The sequence below is a fragment of the Lissotriton helveticus genome, chromosome 10, assembly GCF_964261635.1.
Source record: "Lissotriton helveticus chromosome 10, aLisHel1.1, whole genome shotgun sequence".
NCBI lineage: Eukaryota > Metazoa > Chordata > Amphibia > Caudata > Salamandridae > Lissotriton > Lissotriton helveticus.
In genome coordinates this window covers 229395077-229422894 of record NC_136071.1, presented here as the reverse complement: position 1 = coordinate 229422894, position 27818 = coordinate 229395077, and the positions used below count along the sequence as shown (strand labels likewise).

Here is a 27818-nt window from a genome sequence, read left to right as displayed (position 1 = left end):
CACGGACTTTTTGGCGCGATTGAGCGGGGGAAAAAACAGGAACCAGGGCGGGGACTTCTGGGGTGTTGACCTGCAAAGGAGACAAAAACAAGCAACAAAAGATCAACCCCTGTATCTGCCTTCTACTCTTTATCTGACCTTGATATAGAATAGCTCTATTCTATTACCTGCTTATATGCATGGTCTCTTCCAAATAATAACCAGATAGCTTGTAGAGGAGATAGATTCAAACACATGAGTTCAATATCTCTGGACTAAGGTCTATCTGAAAATAATCCCCAAAAGAGACTTGTGTCCATTACCATCCGGTCAACGCACGTTGTCTCCAAATGAAATACGTAATCCTTGATACGCAGGACTCACTGCAATGTTTACCCCAAGATAGAAAACAATGTCAAAATCATGAATGGGTTCAGTGATACTTATAAGCCTTAGCACACTGTTTTGTAAATAAAGCAACAAAGAACAGAAAACGAAGGGAAGTCAATAGGCTAGGTATAAGGGGTGTTTTCCTCTCTGCACGAGACTGCCTGTCTCCTCCAACAGAGAGAATCACCTCCCCAGCGCCTCTATGTGCGCCCTCCTCCTCTGCACGAGTACGCCGGAAAAAGGCGACTCCTCCAACAGAGGAGATTACAGGCGTTTGAACCTCTCTGCATGAGACCGGCCGGTCTCCTCCAACAGAGAGTACAACAGCCTAAGCGCCTCTAAGTGCGCACTCCTCCTCTGCACGAGAACGCAGACGTGCGTCTCTTCCAACAAAGGAGAATACCTTTAAGCCTCTTTACCTGACCTCGACGGAGCAAGAAAACCGAAGCCGGTTCCGGAACCTCCGGACGAACGCTCTCTCCTCCTGGAATCTGGCTGGAATCAAGGAACACGCCGCTGTGGACCCTCGGTACTGCGAGACAATTATCGGCAGCGCTTCTAGCGTCCCTGCCTACTTATAGCCCATGATATTGCTTGTGCGCCGTCCTGATCGGTTTCACCTGTGTTACTAGCGCGACTCGCGCTAAGCTCCCTGGGTAGTGTAGTCTTTCTGTGTTGCGCGATGCTATTTCCCACGCATCGCGCGTGAGCTGTCTTGACTGCCTTCATTTGGTACAGCTAGCAGAAGCACCATGTACCATCCGAATGCGATTGTGACACAGCGTGTCCTCGCTGTGCAAGGACAGGAGTAGGACTAGAGCACATGCTGTGGTCCTGCCCTAGACTGGGACACTATTGGGAGGAAGTGGGGGACACACTAAACACCACCACGGAGCGGCAGCTGACCTTTGATATGGCCACAAGCGTTTTACACTGGTTCCCCCACACACCTAAAACTAAGGTGACAAGTAAGTTTGTAGACATGGGGCTATTACTTGCAAAAAGGGAAATAAGACATTGGAAGGCGAAGGAGGGACCTAGCAGCAAGAGATGGGAAACTGAACTTTTGAAGTGGGCAGGTAGCGAGAGTACACTTAGATTCCAGCAGGCAAGACGGCGTAATAATGAAAAAGCACTGGAGACGGCAACAGCATGGGAAACGCTAGTACAGGCATTACAGGACTATCGGGTGGAGGAAGAGTGAGGAGTGGATTAATAGCGTAGCAAGGAGTTCCCGGGCATTAACAGGTATTTCGGAAGTATTATTAGCTATAGTTGCTCTCTGGCACAAGAAGACCAGTTATGGGAGACGTTACACGCACCAGTGAGGTGGGAGGGGGAGGGGGGATCATTGACAGTTGAGGGTAATTTGCACTACGAATGCATAGTAGTTTCAGATTATTTATAAATTGCCATCAGACTATGTTGTAGCAACCAAATTGGATATTTGGGAGGGATTGACGGGATAAAATTAAGGAAGGGATTGATTTATATTGATGGTTGATGCTTGATGGTTTTTATGAATGTTCTAGATGAATACTTCAAACCAATAAAATTCGTTTAAAAAAAAATCATAGGACTCAGGAAAAGAGAGAAAAAAGAAAGAAAAAAAAAAGGAGGAACAATCTCATGATCTCAGAGCCCCATCTAAGTTGCAGACGGTTCCAAAATGCTCTCCTCTTATTACTGCCTGATCTGGCAAGATCCAACTTAGAGACTGCCAAAACTGAGGACTGCCAATCCAGAAAAGTGGGAGTGGTTGATTCTGTCCATCTTATACAAATTTGCCTCCTGGCTAGGAGGATAGCATAGAAAAGCAGAGCTCCAGCGGCCCAGTAACTTTTTCCGCTGAGCCGAATATGATTAGAGGTAAATCTATGTTGATAGGGCAACCCAAGATGCTTGTCAAAAAGTTACCAACACTTCCCCAGAAGGAAGCCAGAGATGGACAGCCAGAGATGGACATTCCTCCAACATGTGGATGTCAGAAGCAGAAACCTGTCCGCATTTTTTGCAACTCACCGGTGACCCTTTGGTGATTTTTGACAGTTTATGTGTAGTGAAATAGGCCCTGTGGATGTTAAACAGGTGGTTTCTTTTTAGCCAAGCTGGTTTCACAACTTCATGTAAGGTCTTACAAGAATTCTGCCATAGTTGAACACAGTCCTGTGTAGGTAAAGAGCCACCCCACAGTTCTTCCAGTAGAATTTGATACCAAAAAGAGACTTCCTTCCTCCCTGGGGGCTTGGTCACAAGCTGGCATTCTAAAAAACTGACCTAAACATCTAGTCAGTAGTTATTTCTTGAACCCACTGACCCTTTGCACTAACTATGTTTTTATCTATTGGAAGTGTACGGCTATAGAATAAAGTGCTTTGTGAGTCCACTCTCCAATTTTAAATGAGCACCTTTCTCACCACTCACAATTCTTTCATGCACTGCTTCCAGTTACCAATACTTGCCATTCAACAACTTTGTGAGTCCAAACACTTCACAGCCAGACTCTAGTGAAGTGGTTGCAACGTGGACTCTCCACTCTGTGAAGTGGCCCAAATGATGGAAAGGGCAGTATAGGATGGGTAACTGATGGTAACTTTACACACTGTGGAAGTATCCTGTTGTATACCATATTGACACATAGGATGCACACAGGCAGCAAGTCAGGACACACTTAGGCATACTAGACGGTTGTTTGCTTAGACCCACAGTTACTCTTTTGTAGTTATATGTTCTGTTTAGGGGGCTGTAACTGTGTTCAGGTCTTTAAAGATTCCCTTGGACCCTCCTTTCAAATCTTCTTGTTTTTTACATACTCCCCTGAGCATAGCCAAAAACATCCCTCCAGCATCTGTATTCACGGGCATTTTTAATAACATGTGTGAATGTGAGAGTTGGAAAGCCCAGGCATACAACTGGAGATCTGGTAAAGCTAGGCCTCCCTTTTCTCTTCTCCGCCTCAGCTTTTTCCAGGCAATCCTAGGTGATTTGGATGCCCAGACAAATTAATTGATTACTCTCTGCAACTTATCGATGGTAGATTTTTCAAAATGGAGGGGAATATAGTTAAAAAGAAAAGTAATCTTCGGGAGTATTGACATCTTAATCAAATTGGTTCTACCTAAGATGGATAGGGGAAGTAGGGCCCCAAGATCTCATTAGACTCTGACAGTCCCTTGCCACTATGGCCATGTTGGTATCGGCAATCTTAGTGATGTCTTGTACAACATGGACTCCCAAATATCTGATTTTGGAGCTAACCTGATGCTGGTGTTGAGTCTCTACAAGATTCCAGGTCATGATTTCCGTCTTTGAAGCATTAATTTCATATCCGGAGACAGAGCCAAACTCCCGGGCTAGACTGATGACTGCTGGGAAAGCTGACTGTAAGTTAGCAGAAATAACTAAAATGTCATCAGCATACAGGGCTACCTTCTTCTCAGACTCCCTATACTTAAAAGGCTGGATATTAGGACTGTCCCTAAGCTGTTGAGCAAATGGCTTGATGTAAAGATCGAAAAGAAGAGGGGAGAGTGGGCGGCCCTGTCTGGTCCCTCTTGTGATCTTAAAGGGGTCCCTAATATTACCGTTAACCAGGAGTCTGGCAGTTGGATTCTGATAAATCAGGAGGACCATTCGGCAAAATTTTCCCCCTAAGTTGAACTTCCTCAAGACCTACAACAGATAGATCCAATTCACTTTATCAAAGGCCTTGGTTGCGTCCAAAGTCATGGCTGCCAATGGGAGGGAATATGTAGAAGCGAGATCAATAGCACCAATGAAATCGTAGGTGAGGTCCGAAAGCTGCCGGTTCCTGACATAGCCCTTCTGATCTGAGTGGAGGACATCTCCCACCACGAGGCCCAATCTTGCTGATAAAATTTAAGTAAAAATGTTATAACCTACATTCAAAAGTGACATAGGTCTATATGACCCGCAGCTTGATGGAGATTTCCCAGGTTTCAATATCAAAATTATTGTAGCGTCATTCCATGAAGCTGGGAGCCCTAGGCCAGCCTCTAACACATGATTAAAAAGCAACGTGAGAGTGGGTATGATCTTATCTCCCAATATCTTATAAATCTCCGCTGGGAGGCCATCAGGACCCGCTGCTTTCGCGTTCTTACAAGGTTGAATAGCTTCTCTGACCTCAGTTTGAGTAAAAATCTGGTCCAAATGCTGTTGTTGATCGAGCCTCAAGGGGGAAAGGGCGATGTCCCCAGCCAACTTTGGGCACTAAGGACATTCAGGCTTTTGTCTTCACAATAAATGTCCTGAAAAAAGGTCTGAAAAGCATGACTAATTTCCCCATCTGAGGAGAAGGTATCATTACCGCTAATAATCTTTTTAATATGATTCCTCACCCGGTCAGCTTTGGATTTCCATGTGAGGAGCTTGCCTGCACCTTCACCGTACTGGAAATGGGCAATTTTACTAGCCTCCCATCTATGAATAAGCCTGGAGTGTAGAATTGTCTAACTGCCCCTTTAAGCTGTCCCACTTAGCTTGCCGTTCTTGCTGGATTTCAGGGGAGGCTTGGGAAATTAATTCAGCCGTTGCATTCTTCAGTTTTCCTTCTAAAGAAGATACCTCCTCCTTATATCTTTTATTTCTAAAGGATGCCCTGCTGGTGATTTGGCCATGCAAAAAAGCTTTTAGAGAGTCCCATATATTAGTCATAGAAGTTGACCCTAAATTCGTTTCCAGAAACCATTCGGTTTCTTGTAGCAAAAAGGACTTCTCTTCCTCCTCTAGGAGTAAGGAACGGTCAAACGACCATGTACGGGTAGGACCCGCTAGTGGACATTCCAGACCCAGAAGGATGCCTGAATGATCTGAAAGATGGTTGGCCAGATATGACATTTTGCTGACTCTGCCTCTTAGTGAATTACTTATCAGCACATAATCTATTCTAGATTGGTGCCGATATTTATAGTTTCGAAACAATACTCCTGGCTGCAGACCCGATCTTTCCCTCCATATATCTAGGAGTAATGTCCAGCCCAGTATAGTGCTCTTCTTCCTCAGGGGCCAGGTAGAAGAGCAGCAAGCACTACTGGGCAAGGTCAGCAGTCAGTGGGCACTCATCAGGACAGGGCTGTTGTTCCTAGGAACCATCCTCCTCTGAAACGTGGCACTCCTCCTGATACAGCAGCCTTGACTCTGGCAGTGGGGCTCTCCCTAGCCCTGTGGATAGCAGAGGGGTTACACTTGGGCACAGTAGCCAGCACACAGGCCCATGCGGTGGTACCTCCTGGCAGCAGGTCCCCTCACGTTCATGTCCACGCTATGACTGAGCACATGGTGACACAGCCCCCCTTATATATACGCCCCTCACCCCACCTACCAGACAGTACCAGAAGCTTCTAGAAGTGTCTGGGGAACTGGTTCTGACTGGTCTAGGGGGAAGAGTAGAGCACCCTGGGTGCCAGGTTTCCCTCCAAAAGCTGGGACTACTGGGAAACAACAACTAGACTGGTAACCGCCCTCAGTCAGGTGGCACAACACACAGCCATGGCATCCATTTTAAAAGCGACATTTTACCAAGGTGCATTCTTATAATGGGGGAATTACAGGTGCGTACACCATTGCATCAGATTTAACATTTGTATTTCCAACTCATCGACATGACATTTTAATTAGGTAAAATCAGTCTGTGCACGCCATTGCGCAGCATCTATTATGGCATCTCATACCACACACGGCCTATACATTTCTCTACCAAGGGGGAGATTTCCTCAAATAGGGGGGTGAAAAGAGAAAAAGTCAGGAAAAAGGGCCAAGTCCAACACTTCTAATAAGAAATCCCGAGATTTTGAAGGGACCATAGCTCTACTATTTGGAGTCTTGTCTAACACAGGATTCAAGACTATGTTAAAATCCCCAGCTAGGATTATCGGTTCAGGAAAATCTAATAAATGAGAAAAGATAGTCTTGAGGCAGGCGGGATTATCTTGGTTAGGTCCATAGTAACCAACTAGAGTGAACAGAGTCCCCCTTATCATAGCTTTAATGATAACCCATATGCCACCTGGGTCAACCAGTTGCTGTAGAATATGCGCTTTGGCTGATTTCTTAAATATAATAAGGACTCCTCTGATATTTGCTGTCTGGCTTGTGCATACATATGAGCCCACCCATCTTTTATTTTTAACGAGAGGAGCTGTCTCTTCTTTAAGATGATGTGTTTCCTGAAGAATCATAACCTGAGCTGGTGAATCTTGAAGATACTGTATAATCTTGTCCCTTCTCGTTCTAGTTCACAGCCCGTTAACATTCCAGGACAAAATCTGTAAAAGACTCATTTTAACCACTTGGCTGCTAAGGGTGTGCGAGGTGTTCCATTGACTTTCCATTGAAATCAATGGAAAGTCCATGACGAGTTACCCTTGTCATTAGCGCTGAAGTGGTTAAGTCAGCCGAAACGCTCAACATAAAAGTAGGATTTTGAATTTGGAGTGACCCACACCAGCACTTAAAGCAGCCCAGTTCCAAAGCCATCAATTTAAGAATGATGTAAATACAAAGAACAAAAAAAGAAGGAGAATGAGGATTTTAAAAAAATAATAATCTGCTACACCTACCCCCCTACCCCTGACCCCTACCCGGTGCCCCCCCGAACCCTCCCCCACCTCTGGGAACCCTTACCTCAATTATCTGGACAGATGAAGTCCAGGCAATTGCATCCCGGAGCGACCCGCCTAACCACTTATACTAAAGGAAGAAGAAACACAAAAAGACAGAGAAACTAAATGCAGAGAAGAAACACAGAAGAGAGAAGAAGAGCAGAGGAACCCTTTCTATCAATCAGGATCAATTGAAAGGAGCGGGGAACCTAAATACTTATACTCTTTTGCTCTCGCTTCCTCTTTTCCCCTAATCTTATAGTCTCTTCTCATATTGGCCCCTCTCCCCTACAATCCCTAATTATGCTAACTCTTCCGCGCAAGAGGAGTAAGGAAAACATTTAACCTACCAGACCAAATACTGCCCCATCTGAACCCTTGAACTAAACTCAACCTTTATAGACCCCCTTTACTGATACTGTCAAACAGCTCATTCGCTTCCTGCACCGATCTTATATTGTGCATTTTGTTGTTATGCATCACCTTTAAAAAAGCTGGGAATTTTAGTTGGGCTACTGCGCCTAATTTTTTTAATCCTCCAACCTCCTGCCCAGTTCCCATTGCCTCTCCAAGGTGTACCGCGAGAGGTCAGACCTCGAATGAGAACTCTTTTGCCCGAACTGTTTTCAGTTTCAATGCTGAATTAAGGATTTTGTCCTTTAAGGCAACAGTGAGAAAATTAATGAGGATCTTTCTGGGTTTAGGTCTGTTAGGGTCCCTTCGAGAAGGATCCCTATGCACCCTCTGTATATCTCGGCTAAGTTCTTCCTCAGAATCCTCGAGCTGTAAAGAGGTCTTAAGTAAGGAAACAATATACGGTCGGATATCGGATCCTTCGCTGCCTTCCGGAACGTTCAATATGCGTAGGTTATTTCTACGTGCATTGTTCTCTAGCTCTTCCATTCTATCGCTAAGGTCCACATGTTCTGTCTTTAGCAATTGGATGTCCGACTTCGCTCGCCCAAGATCTTCTTTCAAGTTCACTAACAGTATTCTCAAGAGTTACAGTCCTGGAATTTAAAAGATCTACTTTTTTTCCAGGTATTCACAGAAATTCCTGATTTCCCTTTGATTCACTGTGGATACTGCAAAACCTTTTTTTATATCATCAGATAGTGTAGCAAAAAGAGCCTCCAAGCCTGAGGATGAGGATGAAGATGACGGAACACAGAGGGGACCCACCTCTTGTTCCCCTTCGGGACTGCTGTTAGGAGCTGTCAATGACTGTGACTGTGGCTGTGGTAGTTGCAATACCTGCTGCTGCTGCGGCAGTAGCTGGGGTTGGCTTAGAGAGCAAACCAAGGGATCATCACTCTGGCCATTCTTACCCCCTGAAGGCTCCCCTAGGTCCCCTTGGTGGGAAACCAAGTCTAGTGCTGGTTCCATATTACTCACAGGAAATTGTATTTAATGGTGGTTTTAATGTTATGGGGGTGTTTAGGCTTACTGGACTCTGCCCTGGGGGTTCAGCTTGTGCACTGATAACCAGCACCTCTGTTTGAATCCGGAAATAAGAGCACCACAACGGGGTCACTCTAACCAAGGTATTAGCTGACTTGCTCTTTTGCCTCTTTGGTTTTATGGACCTTCCTTTAACCTGATATATCTGGAAGGCAGAGTCGCTGCTTAAAGACGCTGTTTCAACAGTGGAAGAGGGCTCTGTCCCCCCCAGGAGTGACTCCGACAGTGATCAAGTCCTGAGATAGCTCTGCGTCGATCCTCAGACTGTCTGTTCTGCCAGAGGTATTTTTTATATTTGTTTTGGCCCTTCTACAACTCCCTATTACTCCTTTCTTCGGTCTCTTCTGGCCTTTCTTGGCAGTGGCAGTGACAGCTGGTTGCGGTGTAATAATAGCAGGAGGAAAGACCTTCTGTATAGTTAAAGGTATCTGGGAGGTTTGGCTGCAGGGGGCAAAAACCCCGAGCGAGTGCTGCTCAGATGAAAAAACTAAACTCCCAGACTCTACCTCTGCCCCAGTGGCTAGCTCCGGTATACCGACAGTAACCTCGCCGACCTTACCGCTGCCTTCCTTCACAAGTCCTTTGCTCTGCTCAGTCACTTGACAGAAGAAGCTGCTGATGCTGACTCTGCCGTTGTTCCCCTGAGGTGGCCTCGCGCGGCCGCCTTGCGTCCTCTCCGCAGCTCCAGGGTGGCTGCCACCCAGCGGGGCGGTGTAGATAGGTGTTTATTCGCCTCCCCTCTACACATTCCTGACCGCTCTAGCCTGACTCTGCTTATTCGGATAATACCGCAAATGGGGAAAAGAATCCCGCCTCGGCCGGTAAGAAAATAGTAAGAGTATTAGAAATTGGGTTTCTCCGCCTCCGTCTCGTCGATTTTCTGTCCCGGGTTCAATTCATTAGATGGCTGGTGCGGGAGCTCCGGGTGCTAGCGGCTAACGTGCAGCCGCCATGTTCACCTCCTGCACCCATAATTTAGAAATAATGTTGTTGAACATCTTCATGAACAATTTTTTGTTTTGTGTTCAATGAGATGGGCCGTAGACAGGTACCTGGGACCACCGTGAGAGCTTTCATCAGAATAAGTAAGTAGGTTTCCAGTTAGGGCTCCAGATTTGTGGTATTGCATAATATTACCAGTTTCTGAATTTTAAAGAAAAATCCAGTCTCAATGTTGATTGTTTAAATACATTCTCGTGCTCACAGGAAGGTCGCTGGGAAAGTATTTGTGAAGAAGATGGATCCCCATGATGAGGCCTTGATGATCCTGAGGGGACAGATGGGCGCACGACCACCTCCTGTTCAAGTTTCTAATATGTCATATATTCCAACGGTATGTTACATTTGTTTTTTATCTAAAGAGACCGGAACATCAGAGTTTATTGGAGGAAATAAGGTTGAAGAAACCGTCACAATGATACATATAGGTTTACATGACATGTGAAAGTTACTCGTTGAAATTAATACTTGAAATAGCTGGTTATAATTTCATAGGAGCTCCATGCAAAAAAAAGTTATTTGCCACATGCAAAAAAATGGGATGGGATGTGATTTTCAATCTGCCCCCGTATTTCCTCTTAAAAATCCCTGGGAATGATCCTGTCAATTTGTTGACAAAAATGTTCTGAGTAGCTCAGTGGTCAGTGATGGTTGTGCACTACACATCAACAATACTGGCACCATGGGTGTTATCTCAATGCATCTTTGGAAAATCTGGATGCTACCTCACTCTTCTGGGTGGAAATTCAGTGTTTCTGATGTCTTACCTAGTGTGTAAGACATTTTTATATTGGCAAATCACAAGGAGAAAAAAACTTTGTATCATTGAAAAATACAATTAAGCCAACATTCTTTTGTGTAATTGCAGAATAGGCTTATCCTAATCTTATATGTTGAAATGCCCAAATAGCGACAACTGTATTTCTTTGCATTGACTAAGCATTGACTAAGGTTCAAGCCAATGGATATGTACTTGTGGTTTGCTCACTCTAGTCTGTTGCTCCTTTTCTACTAAAAGGGCTTAAGATTCTGGCTTGTCTGCCCTCGGTCTTCAAACAGAACCCTCATGGCTCTGCCCAAAAATATGATATATAATATATTCATTTAATAGAGCATATAAAATATTACTTTGGTATTATGCGCCCTCTAATAAATGTATCTGTTTTTATACAGAAGGATCACAAACTGTCCATTTTGTATTTGAAGCTCATTGTGTCTCCAGAGTTGCCTAGTGGAATGATGCATCAATAATTCATTTCTTAAGTAAGACACTTCCACATACAAACTGCACATCTGAAACACGTTTTCCCCTGCCAACTGGTTTAGAACAGGTTGTAGAAGATGTGTGAAGTATAGGAGCATGGGTTGTCTAAAAGGGGTCCGTTTTCCATTACCCACACATGTCCCTAAAACTTTTGGTAGCAGTACTTGAGAGGTGTTATACCCATGGCACTGCATTGAGCAGGTGTCCACTAACCACATTCATCTTCACTTTCAGCTGAGGGTGTGTCTTGTCTCATCCAGGTAAACTATCTGTGGGACATTGGAGGTCATGACATTTCTGATGTTGGGGTGCAGTAATGTTTATGTAGGTGTGAAGATCAGACGTTCATATATACTATGGCGCAGAATGCTCACCATGTTTAGTGTGACATTAAATCCTGCTGATGTTGTAGCATATCTACTTGCCTATAATTTCTCAGTCTTCCAAAGGTGCCATAAAGCTGCCTGTTTTTCTGTCAGAAAAACGAGAACAAAGTAAGCCATTCATAATAAGAGGGAATTTCACCTAGTATGTATGAATATCAAGGTTTTGTATGTATGTATGTATGTATGTGGGTATTTATAAAGCGCAACCTGTCGCTCCGGAAGGGGCATCCTGGCGCTGTGCATGTGTATATTAGTGGGTAGAGCTACTAGATTGCCGCCATTACAAAGCTGTCGGATAGCTGGTAGATCCATGTTTTAAGATGTTTCCTGAAAATGCTCTCCTTGTCAGTCAGTCTAAGATCTATAGGCATGCTGTTCCACGCCCTTGATGCTAAGACCGTAAATGATTTGCCTCCCTTGGTTTTGTATTTGTACCTCGGGATCCTGGTTAGGTTACTTCCCGAGGACCTCAAGCAACGTGATGGATCATAGCGAACAAAACGCTTAACGAGGTACTTTGGACCTATGTTGTTTAAAGCTCTGAAAGCAGTCAATAAGAGCTTATATAGAATCCTCTTGTGAAGGGGCAGCCAATGTAGAGTTTGTAGTGACGCAGAAGCAGAGGATTTTCTTGGCAGTTTGAGCACTAATCTTGCCGCAGCGTGTTGTACGCTCTGCAATTTTCTCAATGTGGACCTTTTCACTCCAGCCATCAGACCATTGCAATAATCTAGCCGTGATAGTATTAACGCTACCACGACTGATTTTCTGGACGCAATGGGCAGGAAGTCAAAAAACTTCTTGAGTGACTTGATTAGGCCAAAGCAGCATCCTGCTGTAATCCTGACGTGCTCATCAAAGGATAGAGCCGAGTCAAATTGGACTCCCAGATTTCGTGCAGAGTCCACTGAACTAGGCGGGGCCGGTGAGTCCTTTGGCCACCAATCCTTGGGACAGAATAGATGATCCTTACCTAGCGGGAGGATTTCTGTTTTACTACTGTTGCATTTCAAGTGGTTATTACTCATCCACTGAAAAACCTCCTTCAGGCATGTCTGAAACTTCTGTTCTGCATCTATATCTTTTTTGTCAATCGAGACGACAAGTTGTGTGTCGTCAGCGTATGACGTGACTAGGATCCCATGCGATTCTATCACAGCTATTAGGGGGGCCATATAGATGTTGAAGAGTAATAGACTCAAAATGGACCCCTGAGGGACGCCAGATGAAATACTTTTTTCGCTGGATAGGTAAGGACCCAGGGATACAGTTTGAGACCTATTAGTCAGGAAAGATTTTATCCATGCCAAAGCTGTATCAGTCACACCAATATCTCTCATCCTATTAATCAGAATGTTGTGGGAGATGGTGTCGAACGCTGCCGTGAGGTCTAACAGGATGAGGACAGCTTTCCTTCCCTCATCCTGTAGGAACTTGATGGAGTCTGTAAGTTCAATGAGGGCAGTTTCGGTCTAATGTCTGGGACGGAAACCTGACTGTTGGGGATGTAGAATATTATGCCCATCGACAAAGTCTTTCAACTCACAGTAAACCATCTGTTCCGTAATTTTTCCCAATACTGGAAGGAGCGATATTGGGCGCATGTTCGACAAATCCGTAGTCGATTTATTAAGCTTTTTCATCAACGGCTTGACAACAGACTTTTTCCATTCTAGAGGGACTTCTCCTGAATCTAAGGACGCATTTACAATCGCGTTGATGTTAGGATTAACAACATCAATTAAATGATGCAATATTCGGGGGGGACAAGAGTCTGTCGGAGCTCCTGATTTACAGGCCAGAATCGCTTTACGAGTCTGTTGGAGGGAGACTGGTTGAAAACCACTCAAGGTATGTTAGTTATTTACTCCCCGCATTAGGGGCTCTAAGATCGAGGGGACTGGAGATGGAAGAAATTCCTTCTGGATGAGTGCGATCTTTTCCTCAAAAAAGTCAGCAATTTGATTGCACAAAGTTGCAGAGGGGGGGATTTCAGGCTGAAGAACCTTGGGATGAGTGAAAGATTTTACAATGGAGAAAACCATGCTTTGTTTCTGTTGAGCATCATTGATGGCCTTAATATAGTAATCTTTCTTAGCGGATTTAATGCTGGCCAGATATAATTTCCTCTGTTGTATATAGATAATTTTAGCTGAGTCATCGTATGTTTTCCTCCATTTCCTTTCTTTTTTTCTACAGAGCAAATGGCTCTCTGCTAAGGCCTGTGAGTACCAAGGGGCACTTAATTTCCTCCTTGTGGTCTTATCATGACAACCTTTAGGCGGGGTATTTTCTGCAATAATTTGATCCATCCAAGCATGGAAGTTAAGGGAGTCCATAGACGCGTCCCCAGACAACTTGGGTGCTCTCGTCAATAAAGGGGAGTCAGGCTTAATACTGTCAATCACCTTTCTCCAATTTATATCAGTAGTGGGTTGTTGTCCTATTTTTGATGATTTAGCTTGCTCAGACTGACGGACTTCAAAGGGGATGAAACTATGGTCATTGTTGTGGAATGGGGGCAGAGGTGGTCAGAGCGTCAAGGTTGGAACAGATACCATCCAACGTACGTCCGGCTAAATGGGTAGGTGAGGTCACTAATTGTTTTAGTCCAAAGATATCCAGGGTCTGCTGGAAACAGGTAGCATGAGCATCATTAGGAGATTCCAATTGAAGATTCATGTCTCCCATAAGGGTGAAATGAGGGTAACGTAGCAGAAGCTGCCCTAGAGTATCCCCCAAAGAATCAAGAAAAAGGGTAGCATTGCCGGGAGGGCGATATATCAGGCCACCAGAGAAAGAGGTAGAGGCATTCAGGCTAATCGAGAAGCCAATACTCTCGATTCCTTTATGGAGGCTAAGGTCAAAGGTGTGACACTTAAAATATTTTTTTATGATAAGTGCTACTCCCCCTCCTCGCCCGATTAATCTATCCCGCCTGAAAATTGTAAAATCAGGCGGGAGGGCGGTGACGAGATCGGGATTAGAGGAGTCGTTTAGCCACGTTTCCGTTACAAAAAGGAAATCAAGATCTGAGTCTATAATTAAATCGTAGATATCCTGACTGTGGCAGCACAGTGAGCGAGCGTTTATCAAACCTCCCTTATAATTAGAACATCTGGATTGCAATGAGATGGTATTTGTAGGCACATCGGAGTGTGACCAAGGCGATGTCCACTTACAATTGAGACATGAAAAAGGACCCCAAAGTTGGTCAGTAGGAAAGCAACCCTCACATGCACTGACTATTTTGGGACGGTAGGCTAGCAATTCCTTACTGTCATACCTGAGAGAGGGAGAGATTTGTGCAGCATGTCCTGCGCTTGGCGCGGTCATAGCGCGGACGGGCGCAGACGGGCTTGCCTTAGGCGCACCTTCGGCGCGCCGCCGGTGCGCCCGCCCGCTGCGCCGTCTACGCAGGATGTCCATTTTATGGTAGGGAGGGTGTTGGGGCGACCTAAAGACTAGAGCGCTGCCCTGGTATTCGCTGCCCTGGTATTTTGCTAAACCACTTGCAATTCTTGACAGGAGTCTACGTTTAAGGTTGAGTAAGTTGTTCTTTCATAGTCTCCAGGGAACCAGTCACAAAAGAGATGGAAGTCTTTGCTCCCAATGTGTTTGATGTGGCTGAAAGTGCTCTATAGAAAAAAACTCTTACAGGTTAAACTGCCCATATTGAACATGGACTTCATTCAATCAGTTTTCCAATAGCATTGCAGCCTAATTCTAACATATATCTATGCTTGTAAGTTCAACTTACACTTGCAAATTTCCTTTGGTTATAAATGTCAAGCCACTTGTACCATTCACAAAACAAGACACATGCTTTTATAATTGTAAAATCATTCATTCCAAGTAATGTTACAATGGGATTGCATAAATCTTGAGCAACATTTCCCCGGTTGTAGAAAATGTGTGTTCCAGGACAAGATCACCATGACAATTTGGGATGTTCCACAAAGTAACATGTTTGCAGGTATTCACAAATATTTACGTACCCAACTGGCACCGTAAATAAAAGGCCATATATCTACTGCTATTAAGGGCAAAAGTAACTTTGTTTTCAAGGTGGGTATCATACATAAAACCCTAAAACTGAAGGTGGTGCAGCAGATGTAATTACTCCAAGAGAAAACATCATTTTCCCATGTAGGAAAAAACAATGAAAGAAAAAAGTGCAGTTGCTCCAATGATAAAGCTCTTTTTGGTGAATTATATGTGCACTATGTACAATTGCGCATGCAAAAATAGCTGTGCATGACAGTGAATGGGAATTCAATTCCAGTTTCACATTTCTGATTAATTATGTTCCCAAATTAAGCATCACTGAAAAAATGTAGGTAGCCTTTGAGAGGTGTTTTACAGTTATTATTATTTTCATTTAGCCCTTGTATAGCACAGTCTGCAAGTAGTATGACATCACAGCTCCTTTTCGTAGTCCAAGCCACGAGTTTCCAAGTGTTTCCAGTGCAGACTAGCGTCAGATTTGTTTTTGTAGTGGTGCTCTTTCAGTAGATGAATTTGCCACTTTTGAGGACTTGTAGGTTTTGTAATTTGTAAGTTTACTTGGTCCCATATACTTTTTTATGCTTACTTGTTTTTAAGGCACCCAAAGAAACAGTAGCCATGGTGAAGCCAGTTCCCAGCACCAAAGTAAAGAATCCACCACCAGCAACATCTCCCAGTCCTGCCCGGTTGCCAACAAGTCCTGCACGAGTGCCAGCCAGTCCCACACGGCTTCCAACCAGCCCTGACCGGTTGCCCGCCAGCTCGCCTCGATCATCAGGGGGTCCACCAGGTAAGGGCGCAAATGAGTGACATAGTTTGGGTCTGGTGTAGAAATTCACTCGAGTTAATATCATCCTGAGATAAATTTCATCATTGGCCATCATTTTGGATCAAGATTCCAGTTAACATTCTTGGCCCTGGTAGTAAAGAGATTGGAATGTGGCCAATATAGGTGCAATGTCCCAGCTAAATGGTAGGGATGGTATTGTGCCTCTTGCAGTTTGTGGTTTTACTTCTTTTCTTCTGGGGGGGGAAGTTTTATCCTTCAAGAGACCCCTTCTCCTAAACACCATCCATTTTAGTTGTGTTCACTGAACATTACTACCTGGAAAACTGATTTACTTTGGCCTTGACAAGAGCAAATCTACAGCTATTTTCACTGTTCAGGAAACTACCTGCAGAAGGTTTGTGACTATCCACAGCCAGCTGCTATGACCTGTCATATTCACATATACATTTTACCATACTGATTCATTTCTCTGCAAACAAATGCCATGTACAAAACAAAATCCCATTATTAAATTTTTGGGAATGACAGATGTGGTCTTGCCTGTTCCATTCCAGCGATTCATGCAATTGAGTTTTATTTTGGTGTGCAAATACATTTATGGATCTGGTTCACAGTACCTATGACACACTACTGCTGATTCCAAGATCTGAGTGGGTACAGAGGGTAACAAAGGGCTTATTAGAAATACATACTGAGAAGAAGAGAAGGTAGAAGGGAGAACTGTGTGCTTAAAAGAGAACATGATGGTATGTTGCACTGGTTGCATATATTATGTACGGTTTACTATCAAAGTTTAAAATATTGTGCTACCAAAATAGTGTAGCCAGAATATTGACTACCAACATATTGTGAAGGTAAGTATATATATAGGTAATTCGAGAATTACTGTACTTAACTTTACAGATATTAGACCGCCACTGGGTAGTTATAGTTAGGACCAAGTTTCGCTACGAAAAGCATTTATTGCTTTGCTTATAACATTGGAGTAATTTGACGAATCTTCATGAAACTTAAAAAACTCATCCACCTCAGCTCCTTCCTTGACAGCTATGGGGTGATCTTACAAGCTGGGACTCAGAAAAGTGGATGGGGTCTCAAACCTGTTTTCCACATTCATTTTTCCATACTAAAAGTAGACACAGCTACAGACAAAAAGGCTGAACAGAAATTCACCAAATTTGGCAGAAAGCTAGATCTTGGTCCAGAAAGCTTGCTTTTTGGGATTTAGTGTAATTCTGTTTAATAGTTTTGAGAAATTAAGTTTTATTTATATTTTTTATATTTTTTATTATTTACATTATTTTCAATAATAGATCATTATGTATTATGGGATATATATATATATATATATATATATATATATATATATATATATATATATATATATATATATATATATATATACACAAAATGCCAGGTAATGGGAGTCGGGTCATGCTGCTAATATATTGAGGGAGGGAGTAACCTCCATAGCACGCTCCTTGCATAAATGCCTTTGAAAAAGAGACATTCTCGAAACGCGACAGGCAGGACGCAAGGCTGTTTATTATTCTGGCATGCGAACTTTGTCCATACCTCTGATTAAAGGCTGGTAACCTTACATTCCTGTTCATGTGCTTCTCCATGGGAGTTACCTGGCGTTTTGGAATATATATATATATATATATATATCTATATATATCTATATATATATGTATATATATATATTCACTGAAAAAACCATAGGTTAGAGACCATATATAGTTAGGAATTAGCATTTAAAAAACCTTGAAAATTCACTGAAAAAACCATAGGTTAGAGACCATATATAGTTAGGAATTAGCATTTAAAAAACCTTGAAAATTCACTGAAAAAACCATAGGTTATAGACCATATATAGTTAGGGATTAGCATTTAAAAAACCTTATTTTACTCACACAAAACCATTGAAATTCCATATATAGTTAGTTGCACTAACTATATATCACGCACCCGCAATCCACTGCTGATGATGTCACATATTATATCATTCATGACATGGTCAGTGACATCACTGATGACATCACTGATGACATCTCAAATGACATCACTGATGACATCACTGATGACAACATCCAGTGACTGTATGTTTCTGTAAAGTTAAAATATGTCTTACATATTGAAGAATGAGTAGATGTATAAGTGTCTGGACGAAGGATTTAGTAGGTGCATGACTGAATGTATGAGTGAGTGATTAAATGTGTCTCACTGAGTGCATGGGTTAGTGACTAAACTGTCTTAATTTGTGCATCATTATGTCTGTTGTTCTGTAAACTGCTGCATGTGTTGATCAGTAGCTATATGAGTAACTATATGGGTTATTGATTGATTGCCCAAGTATTTGTATGGGAGACTGAGTGTGTGTGTGGCTGGCTGGGAGGTGTGTGACTCTGTGCAGATCAATGTGTACTTGTATCAATGATTGTATAAGAGAGTAAGTATGTGTTAGTATATGTTTCAAAATGTAAGGTGCTCTATGTTTAACTGTATAGATTAGAAAATGGAAGTGTGATTGATTCTTTACAGGACTAACTAGGTGTGTGAGTAACTCCATGGATGAGTGACAGAGTGTGAGAGTCTGTATAGGTGTATGAGTGCATATGATAGTGTTGTAAAGATGAGTGATTGTATGTATGAATGATTGTGATTGATTGATTGATAGAAAATTTATATTGCGCAAGAACAATAACCCGCAGGTATCAAGGCGCCTAACAATAATATCGAAAATCTGAATCAGTCATCTTTACACATAGGCTTTCAGAAAAAGGTGAGTTTTTAAGGCACCGCGGAAAGTCTGCAGGGAGGGTAAGGACCTTAGATCCAGGGGAAGATCATTCCACCATTTAGGAGCTAGAGTGGAAAAGGCCCTACCACCCCATCTTGCTCTTCGCACCCGAGGGACTGACAAAAGCAATTTCCCGGAGGAACGCAGATTCCTTCCCGGGATGTAGGGGGAGATGATAGAGCCTACTCCAGAGACACAGTTTCTCGCAATAGCCCTATATGTCATGCACAGGACCTTGAAGCGTACTCGATGCTCTACCGGGAGCCAGTGCAACGTTTTTCTGGCCAGAGTGGCCGATGAGCGACTTGGAGCATCCAGAACAAATCTGGCCGCGGCATTCTGGACTACTTGCAAGCGCTGCAGGAGGGTCTTATTTAGCCCCGCATACAGCGCATTGCAGTAGTCCAGACGAGAACTGATGAGCGCGACAGCTATTTGTTTTCTGGACTGCGCCGAAAGATATTTTCTGATCCTTCGCAGGGTATGAATAAGGCCCCAACAGGTGGAGATGGTCCTATTCACCTGTCTGCTCATATCCAAGGCAGGATCCACCATCACCCCAAGATTCTTTGCGGATATAGTGGGGGAGGGACACACTCCAAGTGAGTCAGGCCACCAACTCGAAGACCAGATGTTTTCGTTCCCACCAAACACCATCACCTCAGTCTTCTCCCCATTCAGTTTAAGGGAGTTCTGTATCATCCAGTGACCAACCGCCTCCATACATGATCTAAATTTGGAGGCGGTCTGCACATCTGAATGGGAGAGAGAGACGAGTATTTGGGTGTCGTCAGCATAGGAAACTACCTCCATCCCGAAAGTTCTTATAAGTCTGGCCAGTGGGGTCACATAGATGTTAAATAAGGTCGGACTAAGAGCCGACCCTTGTGGGACCCCACATAGCACAGACTGGGATGGAGATAGAAACTCGCCCATCTTGACTCTCTGTTCCCTCCCAGTGAGGAAGGAAGTTAGAAGATCCAAAGCTGCGTCCCTCACCCCCACATCCCTCAGACGAGATGAAAGAACTGAGGGAGAGAGGGTGTCAAAGGCCGCAGTTAGGTCTAGCAGGACCAGGAGGGTGGTCTGGCCTCTATCCACTGTCGAGCGGATGTTATCAAGCACGACAGTGAGGGCCGACTCGGTGCTATGTTCCCTCCTGAATCCATGCTGAGAAGAGTCAAGGCAGCCCGAGCTTTCTACGAAAGCGGCGAGATGCTTATTTAGATGTATCTCAAGCATCTTCGCAGGGGCGGGAAGCAGCGAAATTGGTCGGAAGTTTTTCAGGACTTCCGGATCCAGGGAGGCCTTCTTTAGCAGAGGTTTTACAACTGCTTTCTTCCATTCCAAGGGGAAGACACCATCTCTTATTGCTAGGTTCATAATTTCTAGCAAAGGTGGTAGGAGGGACTCCCCACACTGCTTGATGACTTTCAAAGGGCAAGTGTCCAAAGGGGAACCAGATTTGATCTTTTTAAGCAGTACTTCAAGATCCTGCAATTCTAGAGGTGGAAAGGAATCCAAGATGTCCAAAGGGGGGGCGTCGAGGACAGGTACATTCGGCAAGACCAGGGTGGTGGGCACACTAATACAAGCTCTTTGCTTCTCAAGAGCTAGATGGATATCAGATATTTTAGTGTGGAAGAATAAGGCAATCTTATCACATAAATCCTGCGAAGGAATCACAGGATCAGGGGATTGTAGAGTGACTAACGAGTCAACAATGGTGAAAAGCTCCTTCGGAGAGGACAGCGAGGTTGTCAGGGAAACAAAGTAATCTTGTTTGGCCCGCACAATCTCGGCCTTGTATCTCTTGACAAGGAGTTTGTGGGCCTCTTTATTCTTAAAATCCCAGCTAGAGTGCCAGAGCCTTTCCTTCCTCCTTACTTCTTGCCTGAGGAGTCTAAGGGAGTCGGAAAACCATGGAGCCGAGGGTCTCTTTCTTGCTCGGCGTCGGGTCTGTATAGGAGCTAGCTCATTCATAGCTTCAGTTACAACTCGTTCAAAATGACCAACTGCGGTCTGTACATTGTCCATGCCTTTAGTAGAGAGGCTAGCAGTCCAAGGCGCAAAAGAATGGCTGCTAATGTCCCTAAGGTTTCTAGCCGTAACCATTGCATGCTTCCCTTTTTTACCCTCATTTCTCCGAAAGTATTCCAGATGGAATGGAACTGCAAAGTGATCGGACCAGGATAGATGCACTGGGTCCCTAGTGGTTATACGACTGTCATTCGAGAAAATGCCATCCAGCGTATGGCCTGCCCGGTGAGTGGCACCGCTAACGCGCTGCGTAAGCCCACAGGAATCCAGAGCCTCAATAAGTCCTGAGGTATCAGGAGTGTCCAGTCGTTCTAGGTGATAATTAAAGTCACCCAGGATGGAAAAATTTTCTCGACCAAAGTGTGGTTCCAAGGCCTGAAGAAGTTTAGCGGTAAAATCAGTCCGTGGGCCTGGTGGTCGATATAATAAAATTCCATGGAAAAGAGGGCACTGTACTTCCCTAATGGAAAAATAAAGGGCTTGGAAAGAGTCCGGGAAGTCCGAAATAGAAGTAGTGTGACATTGAAGGTGGTCTTTATGAAGGATCGCTATGCCACCTCCCACTCGACCTTGTCTATCAAATCTAGCCAAGCAGTACCCTTCAGGGACTGCTTCAATTAGATCGGGGCCAGATGAATCTTTGGCCCAGGTTTCAGTAATGAACACTAGGGTCGGTTTTCTATCTAAGACCATTTCCCTAAACATTATCTTGTTTTTAACAAGAGAGCGGGCATTGACCAGGATACCTTCTACAATCGTAGTTGTAGGCCCAGTGGCGCCAGGGAGCCCAGGAGAAGAATTACGTAGGGAATTGGAAGGCCTAGAATTGTGGAAGCAGCCACAACATAGAGGGAGGAGTAGGCTGTCTGGTTCAAAAGAGTGCGTACATCCAGATCTACGGGGTTTCAGTCGCAGCATTTCCTGACGGGAATAGCTGTGCAGAGAGGATGTGGCGACAGCAGAGTCCAGAGTCCAGCCGTCCAGCGCGTCCTCAGCGCGGACGGGCGCAGACGGGCTGGACTCTGGCGTGACTCCGGCGTCACTGCGGCGCCCACGATGCGCGTACACGCTGCGCGTCGTATCCATTATTTTATAGAGGGCTCTAGCGAGTCCGCATGACTGGCTTCAGCGAATAGCTGAGGAGTCTCCCTCCACCCCACCCAAGATGACGCCCCTAGTAAGCAAAGCGCGGGGACCGGCCCGCCCTAATGGCAGTGCTTGCGGCGTAATACCGCTGTGCAAGAGAGCGTTCCGTGAAGTTAGGACCCAGGTAAGGAAGCAACTACAATTATTTTAAAATTCTAGACAGTAGTTGAGGGGGCGCTAGGTGGCGCACTGGTGAATGGACGCCTCTCTGTAAGGCTCCCACGTCCTGGCGACCATTATCCTTTCATTGATCCTGTTCCTGGCGTCTGATCGGGCTGAAACTGCCCTCGCCTGTAGAGGTACACCAGCAGAGACTCCGGTGCAAGTTTGGGGCGGATCGCTTACTGTATGCCGCCGGCGGAGCCATTTTAGTGTGCAGCGGGGGAAGCGGCCGGAGGCATCAGCACGTCCAGGCGGCCTGCCTGTCAACGCGAGGTCGGGGCCTCAAGGGCGCCAACTAGGCCCGGCGGGGCGCGAAAACGCCGGTGGACAGCGGGAGCTCAGCGGAGGAAGGCGACGGACCCGGATTCCCCCTCATGGACACACACCAACTGTAGTGCAGGTATTATCCTGGCCCTCCGGCTCCCTAACTGCAGCTGCACACTCCGTTCCTGCTTCTGCTGTCCCGCCGCCCTCCCCGTCACGACTACCGGCCTGTTCTGGGAGGGTGCCCTGCCTTCAACAGACCCTCCTGCACCCCGTCTCTCTTGACCTCTGGAGCGGAGCCACCCCCGCTGGCAGTCTGCATTGTGCATGCACGCTCTCCCTGAAGTACTGCCCCCCCGACGGACATAAACACTGCGCCGGCTGTGGTGCCTCACCCTGATCCTGCAGGTGGGCGCTGGGGTGCGGGGACCGTTGGCTGGGGTCTGGGACTACACTATCCTGCTGTGCCATAGCCTTCCCGCCCTGACATTGTGTGGGAAGTACACACACTTCTCTGGCTACACGAAAGGTGCTGGACTCTAAGGTCTACTACGGCTCTGCCTGGGACACGCTTGGTCACGACAAATAGCGGCGGTGTGCGGGCCTGCACTCCTTTGACCATTTGGGCCTGCGCCTTTCCGCCTCTGCTTCCTGTCCCCGGCTGGCCCATACTCCTGCATCTCACCCGCCTGTCCTACGTCGGCTGGTCTTTTGGAATGTCGCGCGGAGAGACGACTGCGCTGCTGTACTCCCAGTAAATTGCCGAGGTATACGTCGTGGTCGAGTGTTGTGCCCGGATACAGTGACAACCACCCACCAGCGCCTGCGACTCGGGGCTTCCTCTACCCCACCATCTACGCAAGTGCTGCCGCGTATCGGAGTGAAGCTGGTGGGTGCTAGCCCCACGGCCTGCCCTGCTGGACGGTGGGACTACATAGCCGGCGCTGATCTTCCTGTTTTTCCGACTCTCGGACTCCTTCACCTACCTTTGCTGGGCCGCTGGGATGGGTCGGCCCGATACCCGGCAACCAAAGATCACGTTTGAATCAGCGAAAAAATCGAATCGCACCAGCCCGGACTCCCAGAAAAAGATGGAGTCTAACGGACCCACTGGTAATCAGGCATCCACCTCTGCGGATACTCAGGAGCTCCTTCGCGAAATGCGCCAGGGATTCGCATCCATTGCGGACAAGGTGGACAGGATGTCGTCCCGTATGGATGCGGTGGTCCACAAATTGGAGGTCCATGAGGGGAGATTGACGGAAGTGGAACAAAGGGTGTCGGATGTTGAGGATACCTCCGGGCAACATACAACACGGCTGGCTCGAATGGATGCCTTATTGCGTACCATAGCGGCTAAGAATGAGGATTTAGAAGCTAGGAGCCGGCGTAATAATATACGCATCGTTGGAATTCCGGAGTCCACCAATGTGGGTAGAACGGAGGAATATGTGGAGCGCCTGTTGAGGACTGCGGTGGGATCGGAAGCATTCTCCCCCCAGTTCATAGTGGAGAGAGCACATAGATCCCTGGGACCGGTGCCCAAGCCGGGCATGAAACCGCGGCCTATCATAGCCCGTCTTTTAAACTACAGGGACAGAGATGCGGCTTTGCGTGCAGCTCGCTCCTCCAACAAACTGGTGTGTGATGGTACCGAGTTCACAATCTATCCTGATTTCACTCCCATGGTGCAGGAGGAACGGCGCAAATTCCTGGACGTTAAAGCGAAACTTCGGGCCCTGCAAATCGACTATGCATTACTCTACCCGGCTAGGCTTCGCATCACCTACCAAGCACGCCAGAAGATTTTCACGAACCCACAACTGGTTGAAGACTTCATTAAACAAGTGAAACGCTCAACGCGCCAGCGCAGGGAAGAGGCGGAGGATCCTGCTAGCGGAGACGACCGACTCGAAGATGATGAGCGCTGACCCTGCTGCAACTCTACCTTTGGATATTGCGGGGGTTCCTGTATGTGAGTACTGATATAGAACACACAAAGAGATGGGGGCTATGGATGTGGCCTATCCGTCTTCCCCTTCATGAGTACCTGGGCGAGGGCTGAGGCCTGGGACACGCTGACACTGAACTGAGTCGCCAGGGACCCCCCTCTCTCCTGGCAGCTGCGCTTGGTATGCCATGGGCGGCTGAGGGAGAGGAGGGGTTGTTGTGTTGCCACCTAGAATGGTCCCTAACGGGTATTACCCATGCTGTTACTGTTATTGTGGCGGGGATTGTTCTTGTCCCTGGTTGTTGAGGGGGGTGGGGAGGGTTGGGGGGGGAGCTAGCACTGGCGAGTTGGGGCTGCCTCTGTGGGAGGAGGGGGGGGCTCGGGGGACTGTTTGGTTGATAAGTAACCTGTATGAAGTTCTGATACACAAGCAGGGAGCCGCGGTATTGTACTTGGAGGGAGTGAGTTGGGTTGAAGCTGTTTACGTAACGCGCTTGGGAGGTATGCACAGCATTATTTTACAGCACAGTCAGTTGCACCGATATAGGTGTGAAGCCTGCTAATCGATGTAATTTTCTATCCTGGAATGTACGGGGGCTAAAAGATGCACGTAAATGTAGGCAATTGTTAGCATACTGGGACAGACACGATGCACAGGTGATTATGTTACAAGAAACTCATATCCCCCCATCGGCTGCCTCTACGTTTGGTGCGAGATGGGCAGGAGTGCGAGTTTTCTCAAATTTCTCCTCCTATGCTAGAGGCACTGCCATTCTTATTCGTCGAAATCTCCCGTTCATACAACAAGGGCAACAAACTGATAAGGAGGGTAGATATGTCATTGTATGGGGAAGGCTGGGCGGGGAAACTGTTACCATTGCTAACTGTTATGCTCCCAATGTTGATGACCCGCATTTCTTCACCCGCCTCTGGGGAGGTATAGTGGATATTGGTTCCAGATATCTGATTTGGGGCGGAGATCTTAATGTGGCCTTGCACCCGAGAGTGGATAGAGCTGATGGATGTTCCACATATCATACTAAGGCAAGAGACTCCCTTGAGGGGATAGTTGAGGAGGGGGGATTGGTTGATAGCTGGAGGCACTTACATCCTGATTTGCTGGAAGGCACACACTTTACGTCCTACACGGGCACGTGGGCTAGGCTAGACTACATCTTCGTGTCCCAGAATTTGGCCCCGAACATTCTCACTACTCGACATTTGCCCAGAACACATTCCGACCATTGCCCTGTTTTCCTATCGTTGGATATGCCTGGATTTCACAAACCACGTCCGCCCTGGCGACTACATCCAAATATCCTCATTGACACTGTCTTCCGCGAAGAACTCAGAACCGACATAGAAGATTTCTTCCCCCGAAATAAAGACACGGTGGACAGTGTGGAAACGGTGTGGGAGGCATTCAAGGTCACGGTGCGGGGGTGGTGCATAGCTAAAAGCTCAGGGGTGCTCAAGGATATCCAACGAACGCTAGGCAGACTGGAGGACGAGCTTAGAGCTTTGGAAACTCGCATGGTGCGGGGGGCAGATGGGGGGGCCCAAGGCGCGTTCAGAACTAAATTGTCAGAGTACGAAGCTGAAGCGCAGAGAGAGGTACATTTCAAAGGGAAACACTGGCGAGCCCGTGCTTATAATGAGGGAGGGAGACCAGGAAAGGCGTTAGCCATGGCGGTGAGGCTGGCTCGAGGTTCAAACACTATCTTAGAACTAACGGCGGCGGATGGGGTGGTCCACAAGGACAACGATGGTATACTCCGCACACTCCAGACACACTATGAACAGTTGTATACCTCGCGCGCCGCTGGGGAGTTTGACCTGGACGGCTATCTGGGGGATATAGCGCTTTGCTGGCTTAGCGATGTCCATAGACAATTTCTGGGAGCACCTCTCGAGCTGGATGAGGTACGAGATGCCATAATGTCCCTGAGCAACGGGAAAGCGCCGGGTCATAATGGTCTCCCCGCGGAGTTTTATAAATGCTACGTGGAGATTATGGCTCCGGTGCTCCGTGAGGTCTTTAATGATGCAATGGAAGTAGGGGTGCTCCCGAGATCTATGTGGGAAGTCATAATAACGTCTTTACTTAAACCCGGGAAGAATGCCACACAGTGTGACTCGTATCGCCCACTGTCGTTGCTGAACTGCGACGCTAAAATTCTGGCGAAGGTCCTTGCGACCAGACTTTCCCTACTAATGACCACGATCATTTTGCCTGACCAGTCCGGCTTTGTCCCCACGCGATCCACGTCGCATAACCTCCGCACAGTGTTTTCCCTCATTCAAACTGTACACCCGGAGATTCCCCTGGCCGGGGTGTTTTTGGACGCCTCGAAAGCATTCGATTCGGTGGAATGGGGATTCCTCTTCGCAGTCTTGCAAAAGATGGGGTTCCCCCCCGTCTTTGTGGCCTGGGTGCGACTGCTCTACACCTCTCCCACGGCGAGAGTGCTTGCAAATGGTCAACTTACTGCTGAATTTGCAATCACGAGAGGGACCCGGCAGGGGTGCCCCCTTTCCCCTCTACTCTTTGCGGTGGCAATTGAGCCGCTGGCTTGTCGAATTCGGCAACTCCACAAACCCAGTGCCTTCAATTGCTTTCAGCGCCAACTCTCCATCTCGCTATATGCCGATGATGTCACGCTTTACGTTAAAGACCCCCAGGCTAATCTTAATTCACTATTGCGGGAGTTCGTTACCTTTGGCTGCCTTTCGGGGGTCTCCATTAATTGGAACAAGTCACAGCTCTTCCCGTTGACACCAGCAGTCACTGAATTCCCTCTAGATTACCCGCTCGAGTGGTGCTCTTCGGAGCTACGCTATCTAGGGATACAGATATCGAGAGACAAAGGAGACACCTTAAGAATGAACTACGGAGTGGCCATCACAAAACTGACGGATTCAGTGACACGATGGATCAAACTGCCCTTGTCCATGGCGGCGAGAATCTCCCTGGTGAAAATGGTGGTACTACCGCGATTCTTATACCTGTTCCTTAATATTCCCTATCATCCAGGTGCGTTTTTTTTTAAAACCTTGCGCTCTGAACTTATCCGACTGGTGTGGGGGGGACGCCAGGCTCGGCTCCGCTGGGCGATAATGACACAACCCTATAGGGCGGGGGGCTTCGATGTCCCGGACTTCGAAATTTACTATTTAAGTGCTCAAGCGCACTACTTGTATCATTGGCTACGCCCAACTGCTTTCATGCCGCAGGTGGCAGCGGAGGACTGGATAGCACATCCACTACCATTGACTGGAGTGGTGCACGCCCCCGCAGCCACCCTGGAGATGCATTCCAACACTGTGTCCTGCACGATTGGGGCATGGCACGACATTGGGAAGCGACTGCATATACCGTTACTCTATGCGACCCATATGCCACTATCCTACCACCCACGAATGTCACTCCTGCAGGAGGTTGGATTCCAACGAATGTGCAAGAGGCTGAGGGTGGGGGTGTGGGGTGATCTATTCCGTGATGGGAAGTTCCGCTCTCGAGATGACTTTTTCGGTGATAGCGCACATAACCCA

General features: G+C 46.5%; 1 protein-coding gene across 1 annotated transcript in view; it reads left to right on the top strand.

The window, feature by feature from the left end:
- Window positions 1-27818, top strand: part of MYO15A (myosin XVA) — a 1426381-nt gene that overhangs the window by 796987 nt on the left and 601576 nt on the right. Inside the window, exons 39-40 of the mRNA XM_078662701.1 lie at window positions 9660-9786; window positions 15708-15900. Of these exons, the coding sequence (XP_078518827.1) occupies window positions 9660-9786; window positions 15708-15900 (320 nt within the window). The remainder of the gene's footprint in view (window positions 1-9659; window positions 9787-15707; window positions 15901-27818) is intronic.